Source organism: Myxocyprinus asiaticus, chromosome 9, assembly GCF_019703515.2.
Source record: "Myxocyprinus asiaticus isolate MX2 ecotype Aquarium Trade chromosome 9, UBuf_Myxa_2, whole genome shotgun sequence".
Classification (NCBI taxonomy): Eukaryota; Metazoa; Chordata; class Actinopteri; order Cypriniformes; family Catostomidae; genus Myxocyprinus; species Myxocyprinus asiaticus.
Window position 1 is genome coordinate 24053769 of NC_059352.1, and position 13972 is coordinate 24067740.

The 13972-nt window shown below is 35.4% G+C and overlaps 1 protein-coding gene and 1 pseudogene across 1 annotated transcript; both read left to right on the forward strand.

Annotated features, from left to right (window-relative positions):
- Positions 1–5642: 5642 nt before the first annotated feature.
- LOC127446243 (forkhead box protein D3-like) lies at positions 5643–7482 on the forward strand. The gene has a single exon (XM_051707000.1). The coding sequence runs from the start codon at positions 5896–5898 to the stop codon at positions 7012–7014; it is 1119 nt and encodes a 372-aa protein (XP_051562960.1). The 5' UTR covers positions 5643–5895; the 3' UTR covers positions 7015–7482.
- Positions 7483–11454: 3972 nt separating this feature from the next.
- Positions 11455–13972, forward strand: part of LOC127446425 (dolichyl pyrophosphate Man9GlcNAc2 alpha-1,3-glucosyltransferase-like) — a 29612-nt pseudogene continuing 27094 nt past the window's right edge.

The following is a 13972-nucleotide window of genomic DNA, read 5'->3' on the forward strand; positions in this document are numbered from 1 at the left end:
GACATTTTTGTCCTCTAAGGTCCTGAGTGTGAATTTTTTTTCTTTTTTTTTTTTGTTTTGTTTTTTAAATCTGACACTGCACAAAAAATAATAATGCATCAAAATCAGTGTTGTTGCTAATCATTGACATATGCCAGACTGTGATTATCCAACAAAAAAAAAAAAAAAAAAAAAAATGTTCCCCATAGGATTTAGTATAGGGAAAATAATTATTTTGTGTGTGTGTGTGTGTGTGTGTGTGTGTGTGTGTGTGTGTGTGTGTGTGTTTTATTTATTTATTTTTATAAAAAAAATAACAGTGGCAATATATAAACAAACTGGCATTTAAAGGGTTAAAAATCCTGAAAATGAATGAATATTTGGTAGTTATAATCAGGACTGATTTTGGTTAAAAAAAAAAAAACAACACTGAAAGTGGAAAATAATATTAATATATAATATTATTATGGCAGTGTTTTGATGCGGACATTTTTGTCCTCTAAGGACCTCTGAGTAACTTTTTTTAACTGACGCACAAGGGTTAAGGACATTTTTAAACAGTTTAATTTCCATCGAGTGTTGCCTTGTGACGTGACAATCTTTCAGTCTGATTAATATGATTTAAAAATATAAACGGGGATTGTAAATGATTACAACGATAGCCTACGTGAAACATTCGGTTAAATCTCCAATAAATTCGAATTACTCTAGATTGCAGGACCACGGAGCTCACCACAGCGTCCCATGTGACACTACATTGAAGAACTTCCCCGTCGTTTCACGTAGCGGTAGTTGTTTTTTTTAAAAACGGAGACAAGAATTGAGGCAAACAGATCTAAAGCTGAGATAGGCCTACGTAAAGTGAGTGAAGGGTCACTACTCAGGGGTCAGAAAGATTTACTGACAGAGATAACACGTAGGTATAACAAATACCTTTAACACAGCAAATGAATCGTTAATCTTTTATCTATTCTAGACGTTCACGGTTGTTTGTCTATGGTACAGACCCTGAAAAGAGCACACTTCTTTTGGTCGCTTTTAGATGTCAGTGCAATTGATTATAACAGATAATATTATCTAAAACATACACAAATCAGTAAGAACTTACTTTGTTACTGTTTTCGATATTAAAATACAGGCTACAATTAGCCTACACATGCATGCTTAGGCGTATAATATTAAGATGAGTGGGCTAATGAATAGAAATATTTGGATGTTGACAAGCCGTCAATTTAATATTGGAATGCTACTGGCGGTAAATGGTTATCAAAACGAATGAATGGACTAGTTACGCAGGAAGTTCGTACTAATATTAAGATAAAACCTACTTCATTATTCATCTCAACAACTAGACGTACAAACAGAGTAACATCACACATGCTTAACTACTGGCATGTAAATCTGGCTGAAGGTGTCATTTTTGCACCCATCCTCGACATCATATACCAAATACAATTTTATTTAGTCTGCATGAACCAGTGATAACACATAATTTTTTTAGACCTAAACATGGTAACTTGGTGAATGTTTCCTAACACCTGAGGTAGAATAATGCAGAGTGCATTATTCTAAGATAGTCAGCTAACACCACCAAAGAGCAGCATGAAAAATAACACATTTTATTACAGTGTTTCAACCATTTTAGACCATTAGCATTATTTCTTAGCAGATTTCGTAGTTTAGATTTGAGGAAATATTTTGAGCATAACGAAAATATACATTTTTGAATTCATTGAGCCATTTGATAGCACCTAGTGTTTTGTATACATCTTTCATCACGAAGTCATAAAACACTAATTTGTGTCAAATACAAATAGATTCATTTGTCATTTAACACAGCCATTTCCGTTGGTTTTGTCGCCCATTTGAGATACAGTTGTCACAGATTATTTTGTATACCTAAGGAATTATTTTATGTTCGACTACATTTGCGGAGCAAAACACTGATTTTCGGGTTTGACTGTGATGGTGGGAGCCTGCAAGGTGATACTGCAAAGGGGACTGTTAAAAATGTGCTGGATCATATTGTTTGACAGAAAGTTGCAGGTTGATAGAGTGGATTCTTCAAGAGGGTGAAAATGGTGAATTCAGAGAGAGAGAGAGAGAGAGAGAGAGAGAGAGAGAGAGAGAACGGAGACCCTGCCTTCTGGTGGGTATAGCCTTGGGGGAATCACGGTGTCGACCGTAGAAAATCCAATTAAGGATTGCATTTAAATGAAAAGTCATTTTTTAACCCGAGTATGACGTGGACACTTCCCTTTCTAGAGACGAACAGTTTGGCTGCAAATGCATTCTTTTTATTAAAACTGACATGCTGATAATGCAGAGTTGATGAAAAATAATTGGCACAATAACCGTAATTAAAAGCGCGCTAACAAAGCCATTACTATATTACAGTTGTGCAAGCTTGCCCCAAACTGCGTTTACATAATAATATAAAGACCCGTTTTTAGAAACGGCGACATACAGTGCTTGAGTCTTTCTTCAGTTTGGTCTCCTTCCTTTTAATTCAAACATATACATACATACATTCATGACCAATACGGTACAGTTTGGTGTACACTGGAATCATATAGACATCATTTGTTAAATCAAACACCCTGATGCTTTACAAAAATCCTTATCTCGTTGGTTACTATGCTAAAACCAGTTTAGAATAGCCTATAGTATTTCTTGACAGGGAGTCATATTTAATCTGAAGTTATAAGATCTTAAATTCGTGATTTTAAAATAGTGTTGCAGGCCTAAAGTTAATTTGCACAGATAGAATAGTCAGACTCAGCGCTGCATTAAAATGCCTTTCAAATATAGCTGTACTAGTGTGAAGCATCCCCACAGTTCAAGTTCACTTTTCATGTGGGTTATATCCTTTCCTCCTCTGCTCTGCAGTTCTTTGAATGGACACATTGCCTATAACGCCCTTCAATTTCCCCTTCTATCTCTTTTATTTCAGCGATTTAATTAGGCATAAATTCGATCCTGCTTTGCTATTTGTGAGCTATTTGTTTCTGACCTTGCTGGGTAATCACATTCAGCCACTGTATCCGCACCGTCACCTGCTATGCCTGCGTCTCCTAATAGGTTCATGCTGGAAAGAGTTAGTTTATTATTCTAAAAGGTTTTGTCGGGTTAAGCCGTGCATGTGTGTCGGGTTAAGCCGTGCATGTGTGCTTAAATGCACATTTCATTAACAAACTGCGAAGGTATAAAGCCGGATTTATGGAGCTTCAAAAGATCACAGAGAGGACGAATTTGATCTCCTTTTGGGCGATATCATCCACGGTGTCTTTCAGTGCGCACTGACTCGAGATATTTTACCTTTAAGCCGCTGACAAAACACTTCAGCATTCTACAAAATGCAGCAACACAAAACGCACGCGGACAACTGGTCTAAGCCTGCATTTATACTTGTGATTAAACTATAATCACAATTAGCCCTGACACCCAACCTACAGCAGTATGCTGGCAGACATTTGGAGGTTGTGGATATATTGTTAAAGTGGGCTAAAAGCTAAAATATTACTACAATGAACTGATATCTACTCTATATTCAACTATTTTGTATAAAGTTTACATATAGGCAATATACGCCTGTTAAACAAATGCGCAATGTGCAGAAAAGCAACATTTTCCAAGGCGGATATTGGCTTTTGACAGCGTTGGGTGTCTTGGCTTCATTCTCTAAGTAGCCCGTATTGATAAACGAGACATCACACGAGTCTGCTTGCCTGAGCTCTTCAATAGCCTACCATTAATAACGACATGATTTAATTAATCGCATTCATTGACCACGCAAAAACAGCTTCAAAGATGTCGCACAAGCAATCATGCGTTCCTTAGAGAATTGAAAGGACTGTAAACTATGGGTGAAAGGTGGCGGCTTAGTTTTCGAATTAAATGTCATCCTTCAAAAACAAGTGTATACGCAAAATAACATAACCACTCTCTTACGAGCTGAATGAATAGATCGCCTTTATACAAATAATAAATGATAGTGTGTATATATATATATATATATATATATATATATATATATATATATATATATATATACACACTAATTAGCCTACGTTATTATTAAAATAGTTCTAAATTTAAATAACAAACTATTATTAATAATTGTTATATATATATATATATATATATATATATATATATATATATATATATATATACACACTAATTAGCCTACGTTATTATTAAAATAGTTCTAAATTTAAATAACAAACTATTATTAATAATTGTTATATATATATATATATATATATATATATATATATATATATATATATATATATATATATATATATATATCATTATTTTGTAACAATTATTAATAATAATTTATTTTTTTAATTTAGAACGATTTTAATAATAACGTAGGCTAATTAGTTTTGTTATTACAACAATTTGACAGGCTATTTCAAGAGCGCATATCTGTGCTGTGAAACCCGACGATTCGGTATAGGAATTCCGAGCTTTACGACTATCAAAACTAAGACTGTTTCGCAGATCTCACTGTCAAGAAATGTACACAGACTGTTTTGTTAGCCCAAACAGAATGGTGGTAAGAATAGCCTAATTGATTTTAGCATAATTTAAAAAGCCTTTATTTTTATTAGCCTACAGCAGGGACAGACACTCCAAGCTCCACATCGATAAAACGTTATATTACTTGTGACTAAATAATTGATTCATCTAACCATTGGAAAAAAAAAAAAAAAAAAAAAAAAACTGTTTATCGACAAAAATTGTTTAATTGTTTTATCTATCAAAGAATACAAACAACAAGGACATTCACCCATTAAGAACGGATAAAACCGTATAATTATACCATGCGGCTCCCATGAAGCACAATGGCACTGAGAAACATTTTCTCACACCATACAGGAAATGTTAAAAGAGTTTACATATTCCCTCTCCACTTTCTTTTTCTTGGGAATATCCCACATGCGTCGCTCACCTGTGCGCGTGTGAATGGCTCTTATGCATTACCCGCGCGCTCATTTCCTACTTTATTCATATGTTAACATGGGCAATGATGCGGGTCGTTAACACCTCTTCAGAATGATCTTTATTTAGAGATTTCCATTGTTCTTGCACTTATTTCACACTTAACAAAATCGGCTACTCTCAAGTGCAAGTAGCCTACACAGAAATCAAAGTCGTTTTTAAACATTTCTTTAAATTAGCTACTGTGTGCTGTTTCTTCAATAACTAGCCTACTAAGGAATTGTTTTAATAAACTACATTAATTTGAAGAACGATTTGTTTTATCATGCAATAATTCGAGAACACAATATAACAACAGAAGATGCAATTAACTTAGCTGTAGACGTTTTCGTTCAGCAGCTTTCAATATAATTTGCCTAAGAAAAGTACATTTTCATTTTAGCGCGCGGGCGAGTGAATGCGCATCAGCTCTGGAGATGATTTCAATCATGCAGGCCGATTTTCTGTTCTCCACCTCCGCCACTGCTAAATGGTCTATTTATGACGGACCGAACCGAGCCGATGTTGTTCCCTTTGTTGACAAATCCATGAAACAACTTCAGCTCCGCCGTATAACAGCGCGTCCTCTGACGTCAGCGGGTCACGTGACGCGGCTGATAGTATATCTTTAAGTGAAAAGTAATCTATCAGGCAGTCCTTAAAGCCTGCTTTTAAAAGCATGTGTTATCTTGACTTATTGGTCCAAAATCACTTTTAAGTTTGGAGGAAATACAGTCAAGAGGAGACGAGGTGCAGCCTACCTCCAAGCCAGCTTAAATCAGAAGCCACTGGATTGGAGAATTATTTTCTGAAGTTTAAGTTTTACTTGCAGGCCAGTATTGACCTGCATTTAAAGCCATTGGTCGTAATCTGATCTGACCACTGCTCTTACCCTTGGTTGCTCCAGCAGTAAAGTGAGCGGTGATGACCCTGTCTGGCGGCACCAGTGCCAGCAACATGTCCGGTCAGACGGTGCTCACAGCTGACGATGTGGATATCGACGTGGTCGGGGAGGGCGACGAGAGCATGGAGCGGGACAGTGACTGCGAAAGCCAATGCATGCAGGACCGTGGAGATGAGGTGGAAGAGATCGAGGTGAAGGAGCACAGCGACAGCCCTTGCGAAAGCGCCGGAGAGGGCGAGTCCAAGGGGGATGTCCAGGACAGCTCCTCCGGTCCCATGCAAAACAAACCCAAGAGCAGCCTGGTGAAGCCGCCCTACTCCTACATCGCCCTCATCACCATGGCCATCCTGCAGAGCCCGCAGAAAAAGTTGACGCTCAGTGGCATCTGCGAGTTCATCAGCAACCGCTTTCCTTACTACCGGGAGAAGTTTCCGGCCTGGCAAAACTCCATTCGCCACAACCTGTCCCTCAACGACTGCTTCGTCAAGATTCCACGGGAACCGGGCAACCCTGGCAAAGGCAACTATTGGACCCTCGACCCCCAGTCGGAAGATATGTTTGACAACGGCAGCTTTCTCAGGAGAAGGAAACGCTTCAAGAGACATCAGCCGGACATTCTCAGGGATCAGGCAGCCCTCATGATGCAGAGTTTTGGGGCATATACTATTGGGAATCCTTACGGACGCCACTATGGAATTCACCCAGCCGCTTACTCGCACCCTGCAGCCGCTCTGCAGTACCCGTACATTCCCCCGGTGGGTCAGATGCTCCCTCCGGCGGTGCCTCTCTTACCCTCCGCAGAACTGAGCAGAAAAGCATTTAACTCTCATCTGAGTCCAAGTCTCCGATTACAGCTAAACAGCCTGAGCACCGCGTCAATGATCAAATCTGAGCCTTCCAGTAGACCATCGTTCAGCATAGAGAATATTATCGGGGTCTCCAGCAGCTCTCCGAGCGCACAGACTTTCCTGCGGCCGCCCGTGACGGTGCAGTCCGCCTTACTGAGCGCACAGTCCCTGTCCTTAACCCGGACATCAGCTGCCATCGCGCCCATTCTAAGTGTCCCGTCAAATATAATCTCTGGGCAGTTTTTACCCACAGTGTCCACAGCAGCGGTATCCAAATGGCCATCTCAATGATAATCAAACTATTTTTACACATATTTTATTAAAATACAGAACAGCACGGACTATAGGCAGCACTGGACAATTCGTCCGCCCCAATGTAGCCATGTAAAGACTTGAGAAGAAAAAAAAAAAAAAATCATAATAAAACAAGGAATGCTTTCAGTACAGGTAATGTTTGTAAATATTTGTACAAAGAAATTAATGTACATGTTTTACTTTCCTATTTCATGTCGATGTTTTAAACTGTATGACAGTTTTTAGTTTATTTAGCTTTATTATTTTTTTATTTTATTTTATTTTTTTCGTGGGGATCATGAAACAAGTGATTTCACGAATAATGTTTTGCTTTATATCAATCTGAAATTTTTCAATATGAAGTTCTTATTCAAAGACTGAAAAAAAGCTATGTTTCTAAAATGTAAATATATGTATTCTATGTAGCTATATTGTGTTGTAAATCAACTTCATTTGTTAATAAATATGAAACCAATCCAATACATCTCAGACAGAATCGATCTGATAAAATCAGGGATAATTAAAGAGCAAATAAATGATTGCTGAAACGAGGAATGTAATGATGATATAAGAAACATGGTTAAATGTAACTGATCATTTATATGCATTTTGGTTTTAAGACATGAAATATTCAGACCAATCCAGACAGCTAGTCTCATTTTAAGACAGAATGAATGTGTTCTGAAACAATCAGTCCTAGATCACTTTAGTCAGGTGAGAGATTGTTTACAATATAGCTATAATTTTTTTTTTTTTTTTTTTTTTTTGAAGCAAACAGAAAATGTATGCAATTTATCCTTAAAAGTTAGCAACTCCAACTCCGAATCGTTGCGGTCGATATTTCTACATTTAAAATAAGGTGCTTCAATTCAAAACGATATATATATATATCTGTATTAACAAACGAGCATATTTTATTATAAAATATTAACGTTACAAAACGCTTATTTTGATACATGTGAATACACCGCAAACCAGTAATTTCAACCATTTTAATTTGAACAATTTCAGGTTCAATAAGACTAACATTCAGTTAGTATTCCTTTTTAAGCTTGCATTGACAGGATATCTTCTTAACAAGAATAATATAATATAAAGCCAAGCGCTATTTACACAAATTGCACTAATGAATCCACATTAAACTAAGTAGTCTATTTAAGCTTACGTATTACGTTTTCGACCATCTAAGTTACAAAAATAACAAAATTCCTTCCAATAAAAAGGCCAATAGCCGTCGAAAAACTACCGTATCTATTTACAAGTGAAAATGGAGGCGACCTAAAAATGTTTTGCATGTTGTTTCTATTAAAGTAACACACTATTAAACAGTTGTGTCTAGCTAATCACTTCTACTCAAACAGCAAATGGTAGACGGTGTGTGGCGCACCAGAGTTAGGGCTATATTTAAGTGATACCCATGGGAAAAGAAAATAGCCAAAGACGCTGCTGAGATTGACCTTCTGAATGGAACTACATATCAGGGGGGCTATTCCACAACTGACTCCTTATTTTTTCAAATGAGGAAAAATATTTGTAAGCAAATTGTTCTGATGCCTTCCTGACAGCATATATTAACTGATTGCTGGATATCGCTGTTAAAATAAAACTAAATAGCCCAGGTGTTTCTGTTATTTTTCCTTATGGAAAGTTATAGTTATTTGACATTTACTATGAGCACATTCTACACACGCTCACTTCAAAGGTAAAGCCATATCTTTTCAGCAAGATGCTTCTGCTTCATATTTCCGAATGTATTATTTATTAAGTTTTAAGCATGATTTCGGGTATACCTATTACCATATTTAGCCATATAAAATGTTTCTGAAGCCCAGTAGCACAGAATACATTTATAAAACCATCCGACAAAATAACTGATAAATCCACTGCCAATCAAGACTATAATGCAAAAACTAAACAGTGTGATAACCTCAGCTAAAACGACAGAACACTGAGGTCAATCAGAAATTCTCCAGAATATCAGATTTAAAGTGATGTCCGAGTGTATCACTAGAAGGCGTTTTCATTATGCCATTTTTATCAATGAAACGCCTTCTTGTGCTAATGCGCGCAAAGGTTTTGATGCATCTACTGGGGTCTCTAATATAAACCACGATTCTTTGCATCTGTTTTGGGGATAATGATCGCGCGCGTGTAGCAGTTAGATGTTATTTGTTTTGGACTAGAGACACTGTGAAATTGTTCAGATCTAACGGGTTTTAAATGAGGCTTCTATTTTAAGGCAGGCTGGTGGGAAAGTGTTTAACGAGTGCAAGGTTATAACACATCAATAAAGGTGACGAAATACCGAATTATGACTAGGCTAATGCATGCAAAATATAATAATAAAGTATAATACAATCATATAATAAATTCGTCATAATTTAAATGTAGTTTAATAAAATCAGTCGAAGAATAGCATATGCGATTAACCTTATTTGTATGTGATTAAGTTTGAAGCATTACCTGACTACTTTCACTTGTGTGTTTACAATCGGACTAGTCTACAGTAACTTTGACTCAAGATGTTCAAAAACAACTGTTTTGGAAGACGAAAGTGAAGTTTCTATTTTTTTTCTTGGCGTGTGAAATACAAAAGCCCTTGTTGAGCATTTTGAAAGTGGCAAGTGGTCGAGCGCATTTTCTGGGTAAAATAAACAATGCTTTGACCTTTGTGGATGCACCTGCCTCGCGCACTACACAGGTGTAGCGTTCCTGTGTTCCACCGCCAGCGCTTTTCCAGCAGGGTCAGCAGCGTGCGGACCTCACATGTGCGCCAATGTAAATCATATAGGCTACATGTTAAGTATAAATTAGACATACATTGTACATGAAATATATATATATATATATATATATATATATATATATATATATATATATATATATATATATATATATATATATTAACGTAATCTGTTTTTATGGTCTTTGTCGCACAGCGAAACGAAATACACGATTTTAAACACAATCAATAATTGAAATTCAAACAAAATGGGGGGCTACAAGTATGCAAACAAAATTGATGTGAAATGATTAAAAGAAAAAGGAAAGCAAAAAAAAAAAAAAAAAAATCCTGGATTGGACTGTCAACAGTGGATAAAGTGGTTACTGAATATTTAAAGGCTGCAGAAGCAGTAAATGACCAAGATGCAAACAGGGACATTAATATGCCATGGGGTGGAATGTGACTAACATGCTTCTCATTGTAATGAAAGTGTCACTGCAAATCAGCAGTTGTCCACGTTTATTATTTATACATATTTGATGGCATTACCACAAATAAGCCATCCTATCCAGCGACTCTTTAAGTGAAAGAAATGCTGGTGACACCACAGCTGCTCAGTTTAGAATTTAGTACTATAGACTTGAATCGAGGAACATTAAGTCAAGTATTTACAAGGGGGGAAAAACATTTAAACTTGACTTATTATTGACATCCACCATGCAAACGGTCTCAGACTTAAATACAGACATAGTGCTTATCATTTATATTTTTTAATAGGCACTGATGCTCTTTAATTTGTTAGATTTTTGACTAAACGAACAATTCAGTGAACATCAAATATTTTTTGCGTTCCTCCATAAAATAATATATATATATATATATATATATATATATATATATATATATATATATATATATAAATTATAAAATAAATAAATATATATATATATATATATATATATATATATCAGAATCAGCTTTATTGTTAGGTATGCTTACACATACAAGAGATTTGTCTTGGTGACAGAAGCTTCCAGTGCACAAACAATACAATACAACAAGACAATAAATAAAAAATAATTAAAAAAATAAATAAAAATAAAATAGAATAAAAATGTAATAGAAAATAAAGTATATATAGAATACACAATAAGACAAATTATATATATATATATATATATATATATATATATATATATATATAAACGTATAGGGCAACCAATAGTAATGACTCATTAATGAAGGAAAGCCTCAAACATAACTGAAAAAGAGTTCAAAGATTTTTAACAGGCTAAATCCAGTTCATTCAAGGCATCTTGTCAGCGTCTTTACCTGCTGATCTTCCATATAGGTAAGTAGTAGGCTAGGCTACATTATTTTTCCAAAACACAATTTTCAAGCCATCTCCTCATCTCCTGCTTAGGCAACTGCATTGCACTTGATCGAGTCAGTGGCATATGACTTAGTTTATAATCAGGCCATGTTCAAAATTTGCAAATCATAACCACCAAACCTGAGATAGGTCGCTCCTTCACACGTTGAACCTGTTTAATCAGTCGAACCCACGTGTTCGGCAGTGAATGATGTCATCATGTCGCACCGCTGACGTTTTGTTTAAGGAAGTGAATCACAGCCGATTCGGCTCTTTTGGAAAGCGTGACCGATTTTACAGATTTATCATTTTAAATAAAAGACCTTGAAGGCTACCAGACATGGAGAACTGGAGACTTGTGTTATTGTGCATTTTGCTTGGTTTAACGACAAGATGGGCTGTGTCTTTAAACTCCTACTCAAGTTTGTTTTCAATGAACTACAGGCACCTTTATGCACAGTGTTGAAACGTCAAAGTCTGTTTAAATAAGAGCAATGCATTTATCAGTGAATGAGTTATTCCTACAATTTTTTTTTTTTTTTTTTTTTTATTTATTTATTTATTTATTTATTTATTTATTTATTTATTTATTTGCTTTGAAACTTTTGAAAAATGATTTTATATATAGAGATAGAGAGAGAGAGAGAGAGAGAGAGAGAGAGAGAGAGAGAGAGAGAGAGAGAGAGAGAGAGAAACTATCGTTGTTTCATCGTTAAAGTGACGTGTCAAAGGTTTTTAAGTAATAAAATACAGGTTAAGCTGAATGACTTAAAGGGATAGTTCACCCAAAAATGAATACAAACGAAGATTTTTAGAAGAATATCTCAGCTCTGTAGGTCCATACAATGCACGTGAATGGTTACCAGAACTTTGAAGATCCAAAAAGCATTTACAGGCAGTATAAAAATAATCCATGCAACTCCAGTGGTTACATCCATATCTTCAGAAGTGATATGAAACAGGTCAATAATTAAATCCTTTTTTACTATAAATCTCCACTTTCACATTTTTCGTGCACATAACCACCCACTGGACAGGGAGGAGAATTTATAGCAAAAAATAATTTAAATTATTTGGTTGAACTATCCTTTTGGAAATTCAGATGTCCGTCCTGTTAAATGGGCAGGTTCAGGATGAAAAATAACAGGATGGACATTCAGTAGGTAAAATTAGCCACTGCATGGTTTGTGAATTATATCTAGCAAACTTATTTGTAAACTTATACTGATGATTTTATTTCTGTTAACATAAATATATTGACTTTTTAAATGTACACCAATTTTCCCAATATCTTCAGAGTGGACATGTAATGCTTAATCACATATGACTAAAAACACAAAATAAAGGAAAACATAAATGAAACAGAAGAGTTATGCACTTCAAATAACTCCAACATGTTCCTGACTGGCTGATGTCACCTTTCATAACATAACAGGGTGGACAATAAATTAAGGGATACTCAAAAAACCTGCACTATCAGTGTTAAAATTACACATTTACCACACGTTTATACAATTAGTGAGATAATGCAACATAAACACTTAATTTTATGGAAAAACTATTTAGAAATCAGATGATTTAGCACTTAGTTTTGTCAAAGATATTTGACATGCAGTTCTGGACACATGAATATATGACACTAGTGCAATAAAGTAAGATGGGACTTTTAACATTTGACTTTTTGGTCCACAGCAGTGTATAATATTATAACTAGACTTTATTCATAAAAAAAAAAAAAAAAAGGCAATTAAAATAGGACTTTAAAGGCACCTAATTGAAAGAATGACCCAAATAATGACATTCAAGTGGGATATACAAAATCTGTAAAAAAACAAACAAACAAAAAAACATTTGATGTATGAGGAGTAATTCTCAATCATAACTCATATAGCCTTCCTCATACATCTTAATTGTAGTTTATACATCACACTATTCTGCTCATCTATTTCATTAATGTAATCTAGGTGCAGGTAAACCACCGATTTTCGGGGACTATGAGGCACAGAGACACTGGCAAGAAGTGACTTACAATGTATCCGTTCATGAATGGTTTGTCCCTCAATCATCTTGTATACTTAGGCAAAGCAACATTGTTGAACACTCATTCATTATAAAGCTATATAATGTCACAATATTTAATTTATAAGCAAAATGCCTTATAGGTCTGGCCTAACAATTTTTGTTTGTTTGTTTACCTCAAACAAGGTACTTTAATACTACAAATAATGATTTGAACTATTGGGGTCTTGACTATCCTCCTCTGACAGCCTATCATAGTCTGGTGTGTGCACATGTGTAAGTTTTATTTTACACTGTACATCATCTATATAAACTATTTTAACGTAATTGTTGAAAATGGTTGAGCGATGATGATTATGATCTTTGTTTGTGGGGTGTGTGTTTGTGTGTGTGCGTGCAAATGTATGTTTTTTTTATTTATTTTTTTATTTTTTATAAAGCAAAGCTACTCAGTGCAGACTGGGTGAAGTTGCATGCATCTAGAGGCTATGAAAGCCACTCTCATAAGTTGTTCGTGAGGGCCATGGGTAGGTATTAACTCCAGTGATTCATTTTACGAAAAGTAATTCATTTCACTGAATTTGGAGAAATACTGTAATTATAATGGGCATAACCACTCATGAACAGTATTTGAGATTATTTATTTAAAGGGAGAGTTCACCCTAAAATGAAAATTCTCTCATCATTTACTCACCCTCATGCCATCCCAGATGTGTATGACTTTCTGTCTTCTGCTGAACACAAACAAAGATTTGTAGAAAAATATCTCAGCTCTGTATGTCCTCACAATGCAAGTGAATGGTGGCCAGAACTTTGAAGATCCAAAACGTATATAAAGG